This window comes from Podarcis bocagei (genome assembly GCF_964188305.1).
Source record: "Podarcis bocagei genome assembly, chromosome: 8".
Classification (NCBI taxonomy): domain Eukaryota; kingdom Metazoa; phylum Chordata; class Lepidosauria; order Squamata; family Lacertidae; genus Podarcis; species Podarcis bocagei.
The window spans coordinates 33,345,960-33,364,323 of record NC_138133.1 but is presented as its reverse complement, the minus strand read 5'-3'; the positions used below and the strand labels follow the sequence as shown (position 1 = coordinate 33,364,323).

Sequence of the window (18,364 nt, the reverse complement as noted above, 5' to 3'; positions counted from 1 at the left end):
TAAAGTCTATTAAATGGCTTCCTAATTGAATCGTGACCGTGGGCTCCTGGAAGCCTAACTTTATGGAGTCCGGTCTTTCCTAGTCTTGGGTAAAATCCTCCTCTGCCAGTCCAATGACATTGTCCCTACTCCGTCCTTGTCCAGGTCTCTGATATCTTCCATCTCGGATCATTCCCCGTCCCCGTCCCTGGTTTCTTGGGCCGGAGCCTGGGCCTGGGCCTGGGCCTGGGCGTACTTCTTCCAACCTCAGGGGTTCAGGACACTCCCGCTTCCAATGACCCTCCTTCTTGCAATTTGCACATTGATTCCTTCCCAGTGGTGGATTCCTTCCCCGCCCTCTTCCTCCATTTAAGGGGCGGTAGTCTTGCTTCACTGCTGTGGCTAGCATTACCATCTTTTCCTTCTGCCACTTCTTCTTCTCTTGTTTCTCAGCCTCATCCCTATTCCGATAAACTCGGCGTGCAATGGCCATAATTTGGCTCATCAGCATCCCTTCCCATCCTTCGGATTTCTGAATTTTCTTACGAATGTCAGAAGCGCACTGGGCCACAAATGTAGCAGTAATCATTCTGCTGTTTTCAGGGGCTTCAGGGTCAAAAGGAGTCCATATACGATAGGCTTCTTGCAGCCTCTCTAAAAAGTCTCCTGGACTCTCATTTGGTTTCTGTTCTACTTCTGAGACTTTAGACATATTAGTGGGCTTCTGGCATGCCCTGCGGATACCTTGCACAAGCGTCTGGCGGTAGGTGGTAAGTCTGGCCAGGTGAATTACATTGTTTGGATCCCAATTAGGATCTTCCAAGGGAAAGTTGTCTTGGAGATGACGGTCAATATTATAAATATTTCCCACTCTGGCCTGCTCACGCAAATATATCTGTGCCTTTTCAATTATGTCTCTCCTTTCCTCAGTGGTGAACAGAGTATTCAGGAGCTGGCGGCAATCTGTCCAAGTAGGACTATGAGTATTTATTATTGAAGTCACCAAGTCCATCATAGCCTGAGGTTTTTCTGCAAAAGATGGGGTGTGTGTTTTCCAATTCATCAGATCTGTAGTCGTGAATGGAATATATTGCAGGGTCGAAGTTCGAGGTGGCCGTGGTCCGAGTTGCCCGTTAACCAGCACAGGCTCCTCAAGTGCATCAAATACTCTTCTGAGAGGGGCTACTACGTGATCTTTCTCTTCGCCTTGCTCTAGGGGCCTCAAATCATAGGGGATGGTATTTGTCCCAAGGCGTTCTTTTAGCAGCTTTATACGCCTGGCTGTATTGCTTGCTGACCGATTAAGGTCTCCCTGTAACTTCTGTAATAATTCTCTAGGACTTGGATGTACAGGGGTTTGGGGTAGGCAATCAGTTGTTTCACTAAAAGAGACTGTAGATGGAGTTCTACTGGGACTCACAGATGGAATAACCACTTCTGCTTGGGCTTTATTATAGGCCTCCAATGCCTCCTGAAGATATTTATCATAATCTATCAAGGAATCAAGTTCTGTGACTCCAGCCCCATTATTCATTCCACTTTCTTGCCTTGGGGTTACAACTGGTGGAGTGTTTGGATTAGGCTCCCTTCGATGTGGAGCATAAGGTGGAGGTGGAAGCAGCTCTTCCTCTGGTCCCTCAAAAATGGGTTTGAGTTTATTTGGCAAGATTCCTTTCCTAGCTTCGGCTTTTACAGCCAATAATTTGCATCGTTGGACTTTGCATTCCCTTATCCATGGAGGATTTTTATTTAATGTGCTCAGCCAGGAATCTATATATGAAAATTGTTCTGGGCACCCTCCAATTTCTTTGGCGATGTTAGACCAAAGTTTGCTTACTAAATTTATATCAAAGGTTCCTTGAGATGGCCATTCAGTATTTTGCTTCGGCCACTCTAATTCACATAACGTTCTCAGGCGCTCTGGCGTCATTTTGACTCCATACGCCCCTGAGAAGGCTTTCTTAAAATTATTTAACATACATTCAAGAGGTGTATTTTCCCCTTTTGAACCCCCAACTCCCATTGTATGGCCCTGTGAAGTATCCACTCAGTCACTCACACACACGCTTCGTGGGTTTCCTTGCCCAGATGGAGTCGCCTCACTGGGAACCGAAGTACTACCCACTCCACACTCAGGTCAGCTACAGATTGCTCTGTACTTTCTCACACATACAATGCGTTAGATACTTCACCACACACTACCTCCCATTCTTCCCTTTTCCCCCACCAGATCACCATCTGATGTATCCAACCACCTAGCGTACTCAGTTCCCACTTACTGAGACGCAGAAGTTTGATCAAGACTTCTCTTCCTCCCAATTAATTGGAGGGCCAAAAATCCCTTTGTGCACTTACCCCTGGTTGGTTCCGTTTCCCCCCCGGTCCGTCGCCGCCAGTGAGCAGGGTATCAGACAGACGAGACTTCTGCGTTCCCCCTGGAAAAATTTACCAGTGCGCGCTTGGGTAAGCAGTTTAGAGATCCTCTCTCTTGTACCCTGCTCAGTAGAGCGAAGGGGCTGCGTTCCAGCAGACCACTTATCCGAGTCACAGGGGCACCATAAAATGTAGCACCCTGCTTGTGGTTAACGCTTAGCTGGAATGAAATATTCAACGCAGCAATAGAGAAATTAAAATAATTATTTATTTGTCAGACAAATAAATGAGAGGCACAGTGGTATATGGTTACCAAGCTCTGGCCTGGCTCCTGCCATTATGGCCAGCCCTTATATTCCCTTAATCCAGCCCCCTTTGCTCCTCCTGTGGCTGCCTCTGTCCAATCAGCCTAGTTGGATTTCCTATTGGCTGATTGCTATATCCAATCCTAAAAGATACACCCACATCCTCCTGTCCTTATATGGAACACAAACAGCTATATATTGTTACATCTATAAATGACAAATAAGTAGTAATATATCTTACATGTGTCTCAACAAGGAATCTTAATTACCAGCTCACCTCTTGCCCTCCCTGCCCTATTGCCTTCTAAAACAAATGGTTAATCTTAAATTTTTATCTTAAACATATGTCAAGGATCTTGAGTTTCACATCAACATTGAAAGATATCCTTCATTTGAAGGTTTCTAAACAAATGTCTGACAGCTAATATATCAGGACAGCATTTGATGGCGTCTTCCTGTCTGGCAGGGGGGCTAAACTGCTGGCTGACTTAATTCCAGGATAAATACAACTCTTCTAGCATTTGTTAAATCCTTTGCATAATTACATTTAAGCCAATATATTTAAGCTAATATATTTCATACATTATCATAGGTAACCTTTTAAAAGAATAAAGCTTCTCAAAGTAGAAAGGAAGGAACTCAGTAAAAAAAACAGTTTTTAAAAAAGGCTCTTCAGTTTACATTCCCCCCCCTTCAGCAAGCTGCTTCAGCCAGCTGCTTTGTTTCCATTAGCTCTTCCCAACATTTATTGAAACTCTCTCAGTTTAAGAAAGAAACAGTTTTAAAAAGACTTCCCAAAAAAACCTCTCTTTCTCTGTCAGCTAGATGCTTCTCCCCATTTGCCTCTGGCCTTAGAAAATACAGCTCAAGGTTTAAGAGAGGCCCATGGTATCATTTTACTATTTGCCCATTCCTAATTATATTTATCTCTGCCTTTGTTATCTTCTGTAACATGTAGGGTCAGTGTCATTACTCAGTCTGTAATTTCAGCTTTTACGACTTTGAGAATTGCTTTCTGCTATCAATCAAAAGGGGCCCCTTGTCTAAGAGGAAGAAAACACTGTTTTCTTAAGCAGCTAGCCTTCTTGCCTGGCATGAAACATTTGAAAATCTACTTTTGAAAATCTAAGCCCTCTTTAATATACAAGTCCTGATCAAACATTAATAAAATGTAGGCTTATGCCTGATGCCTCATTAGCAGTTCAAAAGCACACCAGTGCAAGTAGTAATAATAATAATAATAATAATAATAATAATAATAATAATAATAATAATAATTTATTTGTACCCCGCCCATCTAGCTGGGTTTCCCCAGCCACTCTGGGCGGCTTCCATAGAAACCAAAAAAGTTGATAAAAGTAGATAAATAGGTACCGCTGTGGCGGCAAGGTAAATGGCATTTCCGTGTGCTCTGGTTTCTGTGGTTTAGTCATGCTGGCCACATGACCCGGAAAGCTGTCTGTGGACAAATGCCGGCTCCCTCGCCCTGGAAGCGAAATGAGTGCCACAACCCCATAGACACCTTTGACTGGACTTAACCATCCAGGGGTCCTTTACCTCTTGACTATTACCACAGAACATTTGGTAAACTGGGCTGGTGTTTGAGCCTTTCAGGACTGTGCCCCACCTAGTCTAGGATCCTGTTCTCATAGAGGCCAGCTAGATGCCTATGAGAAACCTGCAAGCAAGACCTGAGCCCAACAGCATTCTCTCCTCCTGCAGTTTCTGGCAACTGGCACTCAGACGTGTACTGCCTTGGAGAGTGGAAGTAGAATGTGCCCATCATGGCTGGTAGCCAACAACCTCCACACATTATTTCTAAGTGTATCTGGTAGCTCAGATAGCACCTGACCATACAGAAGGGAAGAAACAGTAACTGAACTGTTTATTTTTCTGTACAGATATGAGTGAGGTGCTGACTGGCTACCAAAACACCAACAAGGGCAACAGTCTAAGGCCCATATGAACTGCTGGAACTTGGAGGACTGTCCCGATCCCATAAACTGCTATGTTGAAGTAGCTGCTCATGGACTGGGCTCCTCCTAGGTTCCAGCCCTGGACATTTAGGGTCCTTGTGCCATTGTAAAGGCCAATCCAAGGTCAAGCACAGTAGCAGCCTTTGGCTCGAAGCAACTCATAGTCTTCCCTTGTCTTTACGTGGGAGAGCTCCGATACCCAATATACTTCTTCAGATGGGGAAGCAGCAAAGCATGAATGGAGTTGGGGTATGGCCCCTGCTGCGCAATGTGGTCTGAAAGGACAAAGGAGTAGACAAAGACATCTCTGTCCACCTGTCTGGGTTAGAATGTGTCGTTAGGTATGGCAACACAAGCAGCTGTGACTGGGCTGCCTGTCTTTAACGGTAATAAATCATTTAAAATTAAGAAACACTGGCATTTGAAGACTGCAATATATAAAAAGGAGTGTATGCTAAAGTGGTAGTACTGCCCTTTCACATTTATTAATTAAGGCAAAATTGAAAAACCCAACTGTTAACCAGTAACAGTAGAACATCAAACACTGCTCTCCTCTAAATTACTTTTTTTTTGTAATGGTTAACCACCTTCTTTGTGGCTCACAGCAGGGGGGGATTTTTTCCCCCTTCCTGAAAACTGAGATAAAAAGAAAGGAGAAAATTCCTGTCTGCTTTTATCATCCTGTATGTTGAAATACGGGTTGTTGTTTTTAAAGGTAGGTAAGCAACATAGTTGCTTGGCTTGGCAAAACGGCACTGAGCATTGCAAGTCAATAAATGAAATGATTTTAATTTTGATACATGCTAATAATGTTCTGCCAGGTCAGTGTTACCCCTTCTACAAACGAGTGTGAGAAAGGAGGCAAAAGTCTTAAGTTGATTATGAGCAGTGTTTTATAGTGCAGATCTTTAAACAAAGATATTTCTGGTTAAAGTTTATTTACTATGTTCATACTTTGAATTAAAGCTATTGGGTGCATTCTAGAGCTTTCATGGGAATTTCACCCTTATTCCTTACACAGTGTGTCAGCGCCATGCATCAAAATGACTAAATGTATGATGTGTATGGACTTGTGAAGTACAAATTATACTTGTACAAAAAGACTGCCAAGAGATGAAGAAACACATTTTTGCTATTTCTGAATGGAATTCCATTTTATGAAGCCCCATTCACTGACAAACCACCTAAAGTAACCATACCTGACCTTCTCTGAGTAAAAATTTAACCATCAGATCTCATTGGGGCTACTACTGACCCTCCGCAGATAACATTCCACAAACTCTCTCACACTCAGCTGGGAGAAGCTCTTGTTTGTACACAGGTTATAGCACTGCCAGTGAGAGATTCTGGAAGCTATAATGTCTTCTCACTATCATACCACCCTCTTCTTGTTTGTGAGCCAGCTTCACACAGCCAAACCTCTCTGCTTTGATGGAAAAACATTTTCATCTTCCTTTAGTCAATTTTGTATACCTGCTACCTCTCCTGTCAAGTGTTATATGGATTTGTAGCCTTCTGAATATTGGGTTCTTTTTTGGGGGTTGCAGGAGACCTTTCTTGGTGACAGAGGCTCGCAAGATTACCTGCCTGGGTGAATCAAGGAACTGAATGTACTCTGATAACATGCATGCATCTTTTTGCGTGAGATGTAGTTCCATATATTGCAGTGAAAACGGCAAACCTGTACTTTTTTGGGCACACACTTAAAATATTTTTCTTTAGGCAAGCCAATCGAGACACACAGGTGGTGCTGTGTTTTAATCTTTTTAAAGCCTCTGTTGATTTTAATAATCCTGAATATTTTAAAACCCTTTAAACTGTTTTTTCATCAAGAATTGTAACTTTTTTTTATATTATTGTAAACCATTGAAAGTTTTTTTTGTCCACAATCAAACAGGTATATAAATTTTGTTAAACAAACTGTCAGTTTGAGATAGCTCAGTCGGTAGAGCATGAAACTCTTAATCTCACAGTTCTGGGTTCAAGCCCCAAGTTGTGCAAAAAGATTCCTGCGTTGTAGTGGGTTGGACTAGGAATCTCTTATGACTCTACGATTCTATGAAATAAAACTCCCGTTAGATGCATGGTACAGTTCACGTAAAGAGAACTAATCAGTTCTCAATGAAAAACAAGAATTAATCCGAGTGTTTCATAGTGGAATCAGACAGATAGAAAGATCTCTCTCTCTCTGAAGCAAGACCAACTGAGTTCAGTGGGGCTTAGCAAGCCCTTTTGCTGCCTGAAGTAAAGGACAAGATGGCTTCCACTCCCCATTCCACACACACAAGCTCACTTCTAGCACTAGCAACAGGATAGCATCTTCCACTTCACCAAACATAACAACCCAGTTTTGAGGATATGAAGTGGCTCTTTGGCAATAGAGGAAAATAGCTGGCAGGCTCAGAAGGAACAGGTGGGAGCTACCGTTGCCTGTCTTGTAGCATACGCAGCCTGAACTGGTTGCTTCAGCCTGCCTAATGGTTGGCCCGGCCCGGTGCTGGGGCAAGTTTGGAATAGACAAGTATAGTTTATACTGTGAATAACACAAGGCTCAGTTAAGACACCCCTGCAAAAAAAAAAAAAAAAAAAGAGGGGGTGGGAGCCTGATCTAATCCAATTTGTGGTCTCCTTTCATTGGTTTCTTGTGGTTTGCCCTTATGGCCGCTGTCTTGTAAAAGTCTGGTTAAAAAAAAATGTCGGACCTAATCTTCTGTAAAAGGAGGACTAGTAAAGTTGCCAAGTGCAAATAAAGAGAGTGGTGTTGAGCTTTCTCTTGTAAAATCTTCCCCAATTATAAAGTTTTTCTAAGGCTCCTGTCCAGGGCTTCACTTGTACAATATAAGTAAATGAGATTTAATTTTCAAGTAAATTTAATTAAGGTAAGGGTAGTAGGGATATTTGGGACTCTAAACTGAAGCAAATGTAATCTGGCCATATTAGGAGCCTAATATTTAAGACTTGATGTACACAGCATTTTGAGATACACCAAAAATCATTTGGGCAGCTAAAGAAAGCACTGACTATCATGTCCCCTCTCAGTCTCATTTTCTCCAGGCTTAGCATACACACTTCCCTCAACCGTTCCTCACAAGGCTTGGTTTCCAGAGCCTTGATCATCTTGGTTGCCCTCGTCTGCACATGTTCTAGCCTGTCAACATCCTTCTTAAGCCATGGCACCCAGAAGTGGATACAGTACAGTGATACCTCGGGTTACAAACACCTTGGGATACAAACACTTGGGGTTACAGACTCCGCCAACCTGGAAGTAGTACCTCGAGTTAAGAACTTTACCTCAGGATGAGAACAGAAATCGTGCAGCGGCAGCGCAGCAGCAGCGGGAGGCCCTATTAGCTAAAGTGGTACCTCAGGTTAAGAACGATTTCAGGTTAAGAATGGACCTCCGGAAGGAGTTAAGTTCGTAACCAGAGGCACCATTGTTCTTCAAGTGTGGTTTGATCAAGGCAGAATAGAGTGGTATTGTGGCTTTCATTGATGAATGAATGATGGTTTAATATTATTCTTATTCTTATTTGCCCTCCTTGGCAAATAAGGGTGGGTTACAACAATTTAAAATCCATTACTACTACTACTAAATGCAACCACAAAAAGTAGGGTGGCCCTGAAAATATACATCTCAGGTGTCAAAAGGCCAGGGTAAAGAGGTGTATCTTCAGCATTTGTTGAAAACCATATAATGAAGTCTCTGAATGCACCTCTGTGGCGAGAGAGTTCCACAACTTAAGAGCTGCCACAGAGAATGCCCTCTCTTGTGCATACATACATCCCCTGAGTTTTTTAAGACGGCAGAACCACCAGGAGATTACAATCTGAATAGGATAAAAAGCTTGCACTTTTTCACAATAATCAAATTTTACAAATGATGTGAAACTCACATCTGGATTATTGATTGCTCCAGACTCTAGAAGATTCCAGACCTGGGGTATTGATGGCACAAATTGTACAGGGACAAGCAAACCATGGCACAGGAGCAAAGCATTATGCCTTGCACTCATTCCTCCCTTGCTCCTGCTTGCTACCTGGTGAAGTACATAATATTTCTTTTCTCAAGTTTATATCACGGCCTTTCTTCTGTCATGGTACCTGAAGCGGCTTACACAGGATTCCTAGGAGGTTACTCATCCAGGCACTGATCAGAACTAGAGCTGCTTAGCTTCAGTGAGCTGGGGGCCTCATGTGCCTTCAGATGATATTCTGGGCATACATATGTAGTGTGCATACATATGTATATAGTGCTCACTGAAGTACTTTTGGCTGTGTACATTTAGAGCACGCTGCTTCACTCAAAGAATCCTGGGAGCTGTCCTCACAGAACTATAATTCCCAGCACCCTTATCAAATTGTAGTTCCCATGATTTTTTGGGGGAAGTCACATGCTGTAAATGTATGGCATGTGCACAGCCATGGTCTTTTGGATTTGATATGTGGCATACTTGACAATAAGGCCGGCCATCATTGCTGTAGATCCCTGAAGGACAAATTGATGATTAGAAGAAGCAGTGCTTTTTTCTGGGGAGAAGCAGGGGGGTACGCATACCCCTAAACATTTTGTTAATCTAGCAGGAGAAGAAACTTTTTTAAAAAATATTTTATTTTCTAGCAGAGTGAATCGTCAGTTCTGTTGAACAGCACGGTGAACTGTTAGTTCCGTTGCTACCCACGATGGCAGCCTCATTTCCCGTCACAGTGTTTCCTGAGTCTCAGATGGAAGTGAGCGTTTAATGTGTGAAGTAGGAGCTGGAATCAAGCACGGTGATAGTTGTTACCACCTCCAATGGCGGCTTCCTTTCCTTTCCTGCTGATTTTCGTGAGTCAAAATGAGAGTACCCCTAAACATTATTTTAGAAAAAAAAAGCACTGATTAGAAGTATCATATAACTAAAGAAGTGATAAACTGAAAAAAGGAGGAGAGGGAAGGAGAGGCGAGAAGTGAGGGAGACCCCTTAATATGCTTGCTTCTTTTAGTAGCATTAGCAGGTCATTCATCTTGTTCCAAGGTTTGTATGAGAATTACAGTTCAATCCTACACATGTCTTCTAGGAAATAAGCCCTGAATGGAATTCCTGCGTAAGTGTGAATATGATAGACTATTATCCTTGTGGCCTGTTCATTTTTTTACTAAACCAAAGATACTCAGGAGACACATGTAACTGTCTCTGTTCTCTCTCTCTCTCTCTCTCTCTCTCTCTTTCTTTCAAGAGGAATTGTGGAAAGCTGTAATCAGGAGTGGGCCGCTGAACAAAATAGAAATTAACAATACACCCATCAAAAAACTATTGTGTGTATCTCCCATGCAATGCTAGCTTGGCCCTGTGCATTGGCTATCATCCATCAAACTGATCAGTGAAAAAGCAATGATCTCGCCATCTTCTTTGGTGTTCAGTCTGCAGCAAATGGTACATGGCACCTTTATGTGGGGTGGTGATGAAGACTCATCAAGACATGAACGCTTAATGGAACACCTGCTGTCGGGTGGCACTACGGACATTTTTCAATACCTGCGCCATGCCAGTGCTTAGAAATCTTCAGAGGTTTCTATCTGTTTAGTAACAAGAGTAAGAGTAGTCATAATCCACAGGCCCGTTCTTCCACGGATGGCAGTTGTGAACAGTTAGGAACCCAAGCCGCCTCTGGAACCCCAAGAGCAGCGAGGGATCCTCCAACTGCCATCTTGCGCCCTCAGGAATCTCCCCTGCAGGCCCACCAGGTACCCAAGAGGAACTTTGCCTGCCAATCCATCATGTGCCCTCTCTTGCCATTTCTGCACCGATGGCAGGCAGGCTGCCCTCTTGCCCCTCTCTGTCCCGCTCAAGCCATTTCCCACCTGCCACGGTTTGCGTAGTAAAAGGAAAAGGGGCAGGGCTGGATTTAGGTTTGATGAGGCCCTAAGCTACTGAAGGTAACGGGGCCCTTTATATGTCCAGCTGTCCTTTGTCAACAACAAATTGTCACTGTTTTTTGTGTGTGTTGAATATATCCTATATGGTATATAGCGAGAAGCAAAGCTACAGGGAACCAGGCAGAGGGCCTTCTCGGTAGTGGCGCCCGCCCTGTGGAACGCCCTCCCGTCAGATGTCAAAGAGATAAACAACTACCTGACATTCAGAAGACATCTGAAGGCAGCCCTGTTCAGGGAAGTTTTTAATGTGTGACATTTTAATGTATTTTTAATCTTTGTTGGAAGCCACCTAGAGTGGCTGGAGAAACCCAGATGGGTGGGGTACAAATAATAAATAAATTATTTATTTATTTATGATGATGATGATGATGATGATGATGATTATGGATCTAATAGGTATATAAAGCTATTTGCACATAACAAAATATGTATTTTATCAAAGTAATTGTTGAACTGAAATACAATTAAGAAGTATATTAATAGTGAAATTTTTTTTTGGGGGGGGCTCAAGAGAGTGGGGCCCTAAGCTATAGCCTGTTTAGCTTATACTTAAATCCGGCACTGAAAAGGGGAAGAATTATAGTTTCTCTCCCTACCACCCACGTGGGGGGGGGGTGTCCCTGAGGCGCCCTTCTCCCTTGCGGGCGCTCCTGAAAGCTTCAAGGCTGCGGAGTCTCTGCAGTTTCCTTTCCTTGCATTGAGTGCAGCTATGTGCGTTGCTACGGAAACTGCAGGGTTGGGGAAATAATAATAATAATAGCATTCTCCTCCAACTCCTCCTCCTCCTCCTCCCCCCCTGGGAGCCGAAGTTCCCGCAGCAGCAGCAGCAGCAAACCGCCAGAATAGCCTCCCTGCTCCTCTCTCTTACCTTTGGGAGACCCAGCCCGGAGAGAGAATGAGGCAGGTATTCTGCGGTAGCCACAGCCGCCGCCACCGCCAGCCTACAGTTCTTTGGTAAAGCTCAGGGTGCTGGCAGCAGGACCGCTGGTGGTTGGAGAGAGAGAGAGAGAGAGAAAGAAAGAGACGGGCTGCCCTATATCCAGAGTGAAAAGAAGAATTTGGACTTTGCTGTGTGCACAGGTGCTCTTCCCCTTTCTCCTGCTCTGTTCTTCTCTACAGGGGACCAAAGCCAAAAATGCTCCCTAGTTTGTGCTGCGTCGTTTGTCCCCTTCCCCCCGCTTCCCCCTGATTTGCGTGTTCACACGTGATACTAACAGCGGCTCCCCCGCCCGACACGGTCGTGTGAATTACTTTGTTTTGTTTGTTTTTAAAGTGTTTTTGTTTAAATCGGCCTCTTTTCCCTTCGTGGGTTAAGCCTGACGCTCGTGCACGCCAAAGAGCAGCCACAGGTTTGTTTTGTTTTTTAGCGATTTTAGTGTCGCGCGGCAGGGGACACTTTCTCTTGCTCTGTGGAGAAAAGCTGGAAGTGGGCACCCGGGTTTCCTGAAGGGAAATGCCAAGAAAAAAAAGGAAAAGTCGGGGAGGGGAGGGGAGGGGGGGTTTGGATCTGCCCGAAGCCATTTGCAAAAGCAGCCCAGGCATTTCTTGTCCACTTCCACCCTGGCAAGAGTGCTGTGCTGGTCCAGGCATCTTGAAGGCTTGCTATTTCCTCAGCAGAAGCTGAAAATGGGGGTGTTTGATACGAAGGGCCCTCAAAGGGGTTTAATACACTGATCTCTCTCCCTGCCTTGTGCCAAACCATGCCTTCTAAAAGCAGCCGAGACAGACATCAGGAAATATTCAGAGGATGGGCTCTCTTGCCCTTTGATCCCATGGTTTAAAGTGAATTTAAACCAGAACTCACCTGCCAGCATCCAAGTTCCAGGATCATATGAAGTGGTCATATGATCAACATGCTCCTCAGGCTATGCAGAGTGCTTTCATTTCATCACAGAGTAACCACAGTCAGACCGCCCCAATGCCTCTAATGTGGCTTCTTGACAAGGTTGAGCCCTGAGACCTCTTGTTGTTGAAATTAATCGCTGGGATATATCCTATCAAGGTTGCAGTAAGAGTGTGTCTGGTAAATTAGGGGGTAAGCATGTGGATCAATTAAATGTGATACTGGTGGGGCTGCAGTAGGGTGTGGCAGTGAAAGACAGCATCCTGAGGGGAGTGAAGAATGAACTGTTTTCTCTTCAGACTGCATGTGGAGGAATGTCAATTTTTAATGCTTCACTATGTAAAAGAGAGAGAGAAAGAAAGAAAGAAAGAAAGAAAGGAAGAGGAAAATGCCACCCTGCAAGTAGAAAACTAGTTAAGCAAAAACCTTTCTTCCCTGATGTGCTTATTTTCTGCTTGCAAGGATTTTCAACATGGGTTGCTTTACCTGCTGTCTGAAATGGTACAGTCCACTCTAACATCTTGCTGCTCTGTCATTCTGTTCTGCTGCATCTGTGGTAGAAGGGAGATCTGAAATCAGGCAACTACAAAAAGATCAATTCAGCAATAAAGTTCTTTTGTGTCTCACAGCTCTGTGTTCTCTCTCCCCCTGCCACCCCATCTCTTGCTCTACTGAACATATTTCTGTTAGGATGTTATCGGAATTCAGCCAGGAAAAGTCATGCTATTCCAAGTTCCTGCCCGCTATCTCTGGGCCCAATAAAATACTGACAGCTGAAAGCTTTTATCCCCCCCCCCCAATACCTGATGACAATATCCTCCTCCTCTCCATTTTTGCATGCCACCTGTTGCTGTGTTTTGGACACTTGTGGTCCACCTCATGGCTGATTTTGAGGAGGAAGAAGATGGCATAGAAGAATGGAGAAAAGCGAGGGGAGTGAAGACTCCTGGAGAAAAACAACAACATGTTGCCTTGTTCCAGTGACTACGAAGCTGGATGTTGGGACTACAAAGTTGGGAAAAGTGGTGTGTGTGTGTGTGTGTTTTCTTTATTCTGCTCAGTCACTGTTTCTGCTTTACGCTTGTAGACTGAGTATATAGGATAAGAAACTCCTGATGGCATTACCATTCTCCGGAGAGTGGCGAGAACTGGTTGCCTAGCACAAGTTGCTCTTTAAACTGCATTGAAATTGACACCTTAGGGAGGCACTAAGAGCATCTCTGGTACTTTTAGGCAGAGAGATACCATTGGTGGTGCTCCCAGTGTGCCCGTCTTGGCTGACTGTGTGTGTACACATGCAGTACGCGTACTGCAAACAGGGATTTTAACAGGTCTGCAGGAGAGAGAGGCGGTAGGGAGAATAAAGCCTGTTCCTTGCTGAACCAACAGGTGTGCGGGCCAGAGGCTCCGTTCAAAGGAGGAATCGGAAGACGTGGGTCGAAGCAGGGCCATGAGCAGTCCCAGTGCCAAGCCAACATGCCTGTCGCAGCCGGTGGTGAAGAGCGTGATGGTGTATCGCAACGGAGATCCGTTCTTCCCAGGGCGCCGAGTGATCATCCACGAGAAGAAGGTGTCCAGCTTCGATGTCTTCCTGAAAGAAGTGACCGGTGGGGTGAATGCTCCCTTTGGGGCCGTGCGGAATATCTACACCCCCCGCGGTGGCCACCGCGTCCGACAGCTAGATGAGATTCAGAGCGGAGAGCACTATGTCGCTGGTGGCAGGGAGGCCTTCAAGAAACTCAAGTGAGTACAGTGGTACCTCAGGTTACAGACACTTCAGGTTACAGATGCTTCAGGTTACAGACGCCACTAACCCAGAAATAGTAACTCGGGTTAAGAACTTTGCTTCAGGTTGAGAACAGAAATCATGCGGTGGCAGCGTGGCGGCAGTGGGAGGCCCCATTAGCTAAAGTGGTTCCTCAGGTTAAGAACAGTTTCAGGTTAAGAATGGACCTCCGGAACGAATTAAGTTCTTAACCCGAGGTACCATTGTAAAAGCAAACCAAAATGGCCTGGAAACTTTAACTTTATGTGCTCTTTTTAAAGGCACTATCCAGATGCCTCAAAAATTAGAATCAGCATAAGCACTGAGACTTTTTGCAGCTTGAAAGGTGTTTCTGTTTCATCTGCCCAGTCCCCTTATCCCCTGTGCACATTTCCTGCAAGGTGCTTCTATCATTTCAACATGAAATGTTTGTCCCTGAGGAGAAAAAAACAACAACAATTGACAGAAAAAGCTTCAATTGTTCAAACATTATTAACTTCATCAATGGACACATGAGGCTATTTTGTGGTATTTGGTAATCGTGTCTGACATTTCTGTGTCTCGGGTTCTATGTGTGCTTTGGCTTTGTTCCAGTAAATGTGGAATGCAGAGAAATATAACCTAGTCCTGGGCATGCTCAGATGTAAGTCCTGCTTTGTTTTATAGGGCCTTCTCCCAGGTAAGCGTGTATAGGATTGCAGCCTTAATGGTTATGTTAATGAAGCACAGGTAATCTCTATTAAAATAATAAAACTTGGGGATATTCTTGGGTAAATGATGGTATAGGAATCACTGAAGATATTTTTGTCACTCAGTGCTCTGCCTTTATTTATTTATTTATTATTATTTTACAATGCTCTGCCTTTTAGCCTCCAGCCCCACACTTGCAGCTGCATAAGCTAAGAACAAATGGCTAAATATACAACTAATTTATGTGGCAGAATGAAGCATTTTAGCCATAGAATCATAGAATTGTAGAGTTGGAAGGGGCACAGCAATAAAGAAGAATGAGTTTGCTGGCCAGTGTAAACTGAAGTGGGATCTGTCAACTAGACTTTCTTAAAAGTTGTAATTAAGGACATTGTATATAATTGTTTTAAAGGTCATTTTTATGTGAAGATAAATATATGTAGGACGCAGAGTGTGTGTCAGTGCTTTGTAGATGAACAAAGAGCTGCACCCTCAGATGTACAGAGCTGTTCCTTTTCTTAGGCACAGTAGAAGTCATAGGAGACACTGGGTGGATTTACACACAGGGAAAAAACATTATAAATAAGTCAGAAATTAGATCGTTATAGCAAAATAAAAAACCCCTATGGAAAAACGCGTCTAAAAATTTCCTGCTCTCTGGCACCATCTGGTGTTGCATGATTATAGCACATTCAAATGGTTGTTTCTTTACTAATGTAGCTGAGCCCTTAGCAACTTTTGAAATTCCAGGAATTCAGTGAGACAGTTTAAAAAAAGCTTTGCATAAAATTGTATCCATTTTCCATTTGTATTTAGCTGCTGGCAGGACATATCAATTAGTTACTAGGCGATGCCATTTTTAAATACAGAGTCCTATCATGAAACCAAAAAGGGATGTGGGTGGCGCTGTGGTCTAAACCACAGAGCCTCTTGGGCTTGCCGATCAGTAGGTTGGCGGTTTGAATCCCCACGACGGGGTGAGCTCCCATTGCTCGGTCCCTGCTCCTGCCAACCTAGCAGTTCGAAAGCACATCAAAGTGCATGTAGCTAAATAGTTACCGCTCCGGCGGGAAGGTAAATGGCCAGCTCCCTCGGCCAGTAAAGCGAGGTGAGTGCCGCAACCCCAGAGTCATTCGCAACTGGACTTAACCTTCAGGGGTCCTTTGCCTTTTTATCATGAAACCATGCCTATCAAAACGTAAGAATCCCAACCAATCAATTCTGTGCCATCATTACAGCCTTAGACTATAGAGTTCCTTAATTTTGGGCAGGCTTCCTCAACCTCAGCCCTCCAGATGTTTTTGGCCTACAACTCCCATGATCCCTAGCTAGCAGGACCAGTGGTCAGGGATAATGGGAATTGTAGTTTCAAAACATCTGGAGGGCCGAGGTTGAGGAAGCCTGATTTAGGGTATGGGTAATCCCATCTCTCTGTGTTACTGTGTCTTGTTCCTCTTTGCTAAAATAATGTATAACTTGCACCATGGTTCAGTTATTGTGAGCAGTGCCTGCTAGGGTCTCTTGGCTCTTCTGCTTCTTGATTTATCATTCTCTTTACTATTAGCAAAGCATTCTAAGTAAAGGGTTTTCTCCCTGTCTGCTGATGGACACTATTGGGATTTAAAGGCAGCGTTTACTATCTGGGCTGCAAACTTATAGCTTGCTTACTATCTCAGAAATAACACCATTAAACTCAGTTGGACTTACTTGGAGTAGATGTGTATATGGTTGCACTTTGAATGTTTTTGTTTAATAAATATGCCTCACATATGAATCATCCCCCCCCCCAAATTGCACTCATCTAACCACTATCAGATTGTGGGTCTTTTTGAAGCCAAAGTAGCATCACCCATGCACAAAAGGGAGATATTCAGCAGGCCTGGGGCATTCCCAAGATTGGCAGATGTAAATGCACTGTCTCTCTCTGTATGTATTTGTATATTTGGTGGAGACTGTGCATGCTTGGTGGACGTGAAATGCTAACTGCGTAGGGTGGAGGGAGGTGAGACGGAACCGAGTTTCCTGTAAAAGGGTATGACTCTCTGGCTGGAACCCTGAACATGAAGGCATGCTCTACACCACTGTAGGCTGCTCTTCTACATAACCTATATTCCTTTTGTTGATTTGCAGCTACTTGGACATTGGAGAACTGAAGAAAAGGCCTATGGAAATAAGTAATGAGGTAAAGTAATTTATACATTAAAACAAACTAGGATCAATCTGTATTATACTTGAGTCTAGGGAAATGAAAACAAAGCAAAGTTTTATTGAATCGGCTACAATCCTGAAATCACTTACCGGGTGGGTGGGTGTGTATATCATTGAACGCAGTGGCGCTTGCTTTTGAGTAGACACTGTAAGAGCCACCCTAACAGCTTGAGAGAGATCTAGACAGACAGCTCCACTCACTTAAAACTTTTAACACAACTGCTCTAGATCTGCTTTGCCCCAGACATCCACGTGGTTTCTCTTAAAGAGGCAGTAACTTATTAATGATCTGATGAAGTGGATTGCAGGCAATGAATTTGTCGTGTGCCACAAGACTCTTTGCATTCGCATGTATTGATAGCTGATTGTCAGGGTTGGAGTCGGCGCCTATGGTCAGCATGAAAGGCTCAGGGCTCTGTTGTCAGGGAAGTTAACTATTCAAGGAAACGGCATACAACTCAGCAACCCTTTCCAGGAGTATTGCCAGGACTGAAGGTCCCTGCCTTCCACCCTATCTAAGGCTCCTCATCTCCTAGATGTTTCCCAAGCAGTCTCAAACTGTGTCTCCTCCGCTCTCATTATCCTGCATGATATTGGAGACTGGGGAGAGCAGAGCTTGTTGCAGCAGGAGTTGGAGACTCCTTGGATTCTTCAGCAGCCTCTTTCCCTGCCCCCTGCTTTAGTCACGGAATCTGAACTGCTCTCTGCCATGAGCTCTTCCTGCTCGCTAAACCCTGTTGCCCCACCAGCATCCAGCCCCTCTTCTCAATCTTCTCCCTCTGACCTCTCCTCAGTGTCCCACCACCAATCCCCTGGCTCTGAGCCTTCCTCCTCGGGGGTTTCCCTTCGGGGTTCCCAGCTGGTGCCTCCCACCACCTGTCTTCATTCAGCATTGTTAACAGACCCTAATCATGTTTCACAACTACAGGAAACAGAACAAATGAATTTTGCCTCTGGAAACCCCTGCAACTTGTAATCCTGTAATATTTGGGAGCTCAGACCATAATTTTAGTTCAAAACTGTTATTTGTGGCAACCATTTTTTGGTGTGATGTATGAACTTTCTAGTTAGTTTATGCTAACTCAGCATCTATTTTAAAGTTAAAATCCAGTGTCTTCTGGATTATTTGTTTGTGTTTGTTTTTTCTTTGTTGCTGTGGATCCCTTGTCTTATTCGCGGAACCAGTTTCCCTGGAGAAAAGACTGTAAAGAGGAGTGAAAGGCAGGCTGCACTATTCAAACAGAATTGTTACTATAGTTCATGGTCATTTAACACAGATATAAAATAGGAAATTAATATTTTACAGTG

At 44.0% G+C, this 18,364-nt stretch overlaps 2 protein-coding genes and 1 long non-coding RNA gene across 8 annotated transcripts in view; 1 reads left to right on the top strand and 2 right to left on the bottom strand.

Annotated features, from left to right (window-relative positions):
- Nucleotides 1-18,364, bottom strand: part of LOC308593963 — a 223,796-nt gene that overhangs the window by 122,085 nt on the left and 83,347 nt on the right. The gene's annotated exons all lie outside the window — the stretch shown is intronic.
- The window catches only part of NRSN1 (neurensin 1), a 92,190-nt gene that overhangs the window by 11,938 nt on the left and 61,888 nt on the right, over nucleotides 1-18,364 (bottom strand). The gene's annotated exons all lie outside the window — the stretch shown is intronic.
- DCDC2 (doublecortin domain containing 2) overlaps nucleotides 6,951-18,364 on the top strand; it is a 48,667-nt gene continuing 37,253 nt past the window's right edge. For 2 of the 6 annotated variants that reach the window (XM_081206480.1, XM_081206475.1), the window contains exons 1-3: nucleotides 11,244-11,630; nucleotides 13,783-14,136; nucleotides 16,979-17,030. In XM_081206480.1, coding sequence (XP_081062606.1) covers nucleotides 13,844-14,136; nucleotides 16,979-17,030 — 345 coding nt within the window. In that variant the 5' untranslated portion in view covers nucleotides 11,244-11,630; nucleotides 13,783-13,843. The other 4 variants (XM_081206478.1, XM_081206476.1, XM_081206477.1 and 1 more) reach the window with 4 other exon arrangements.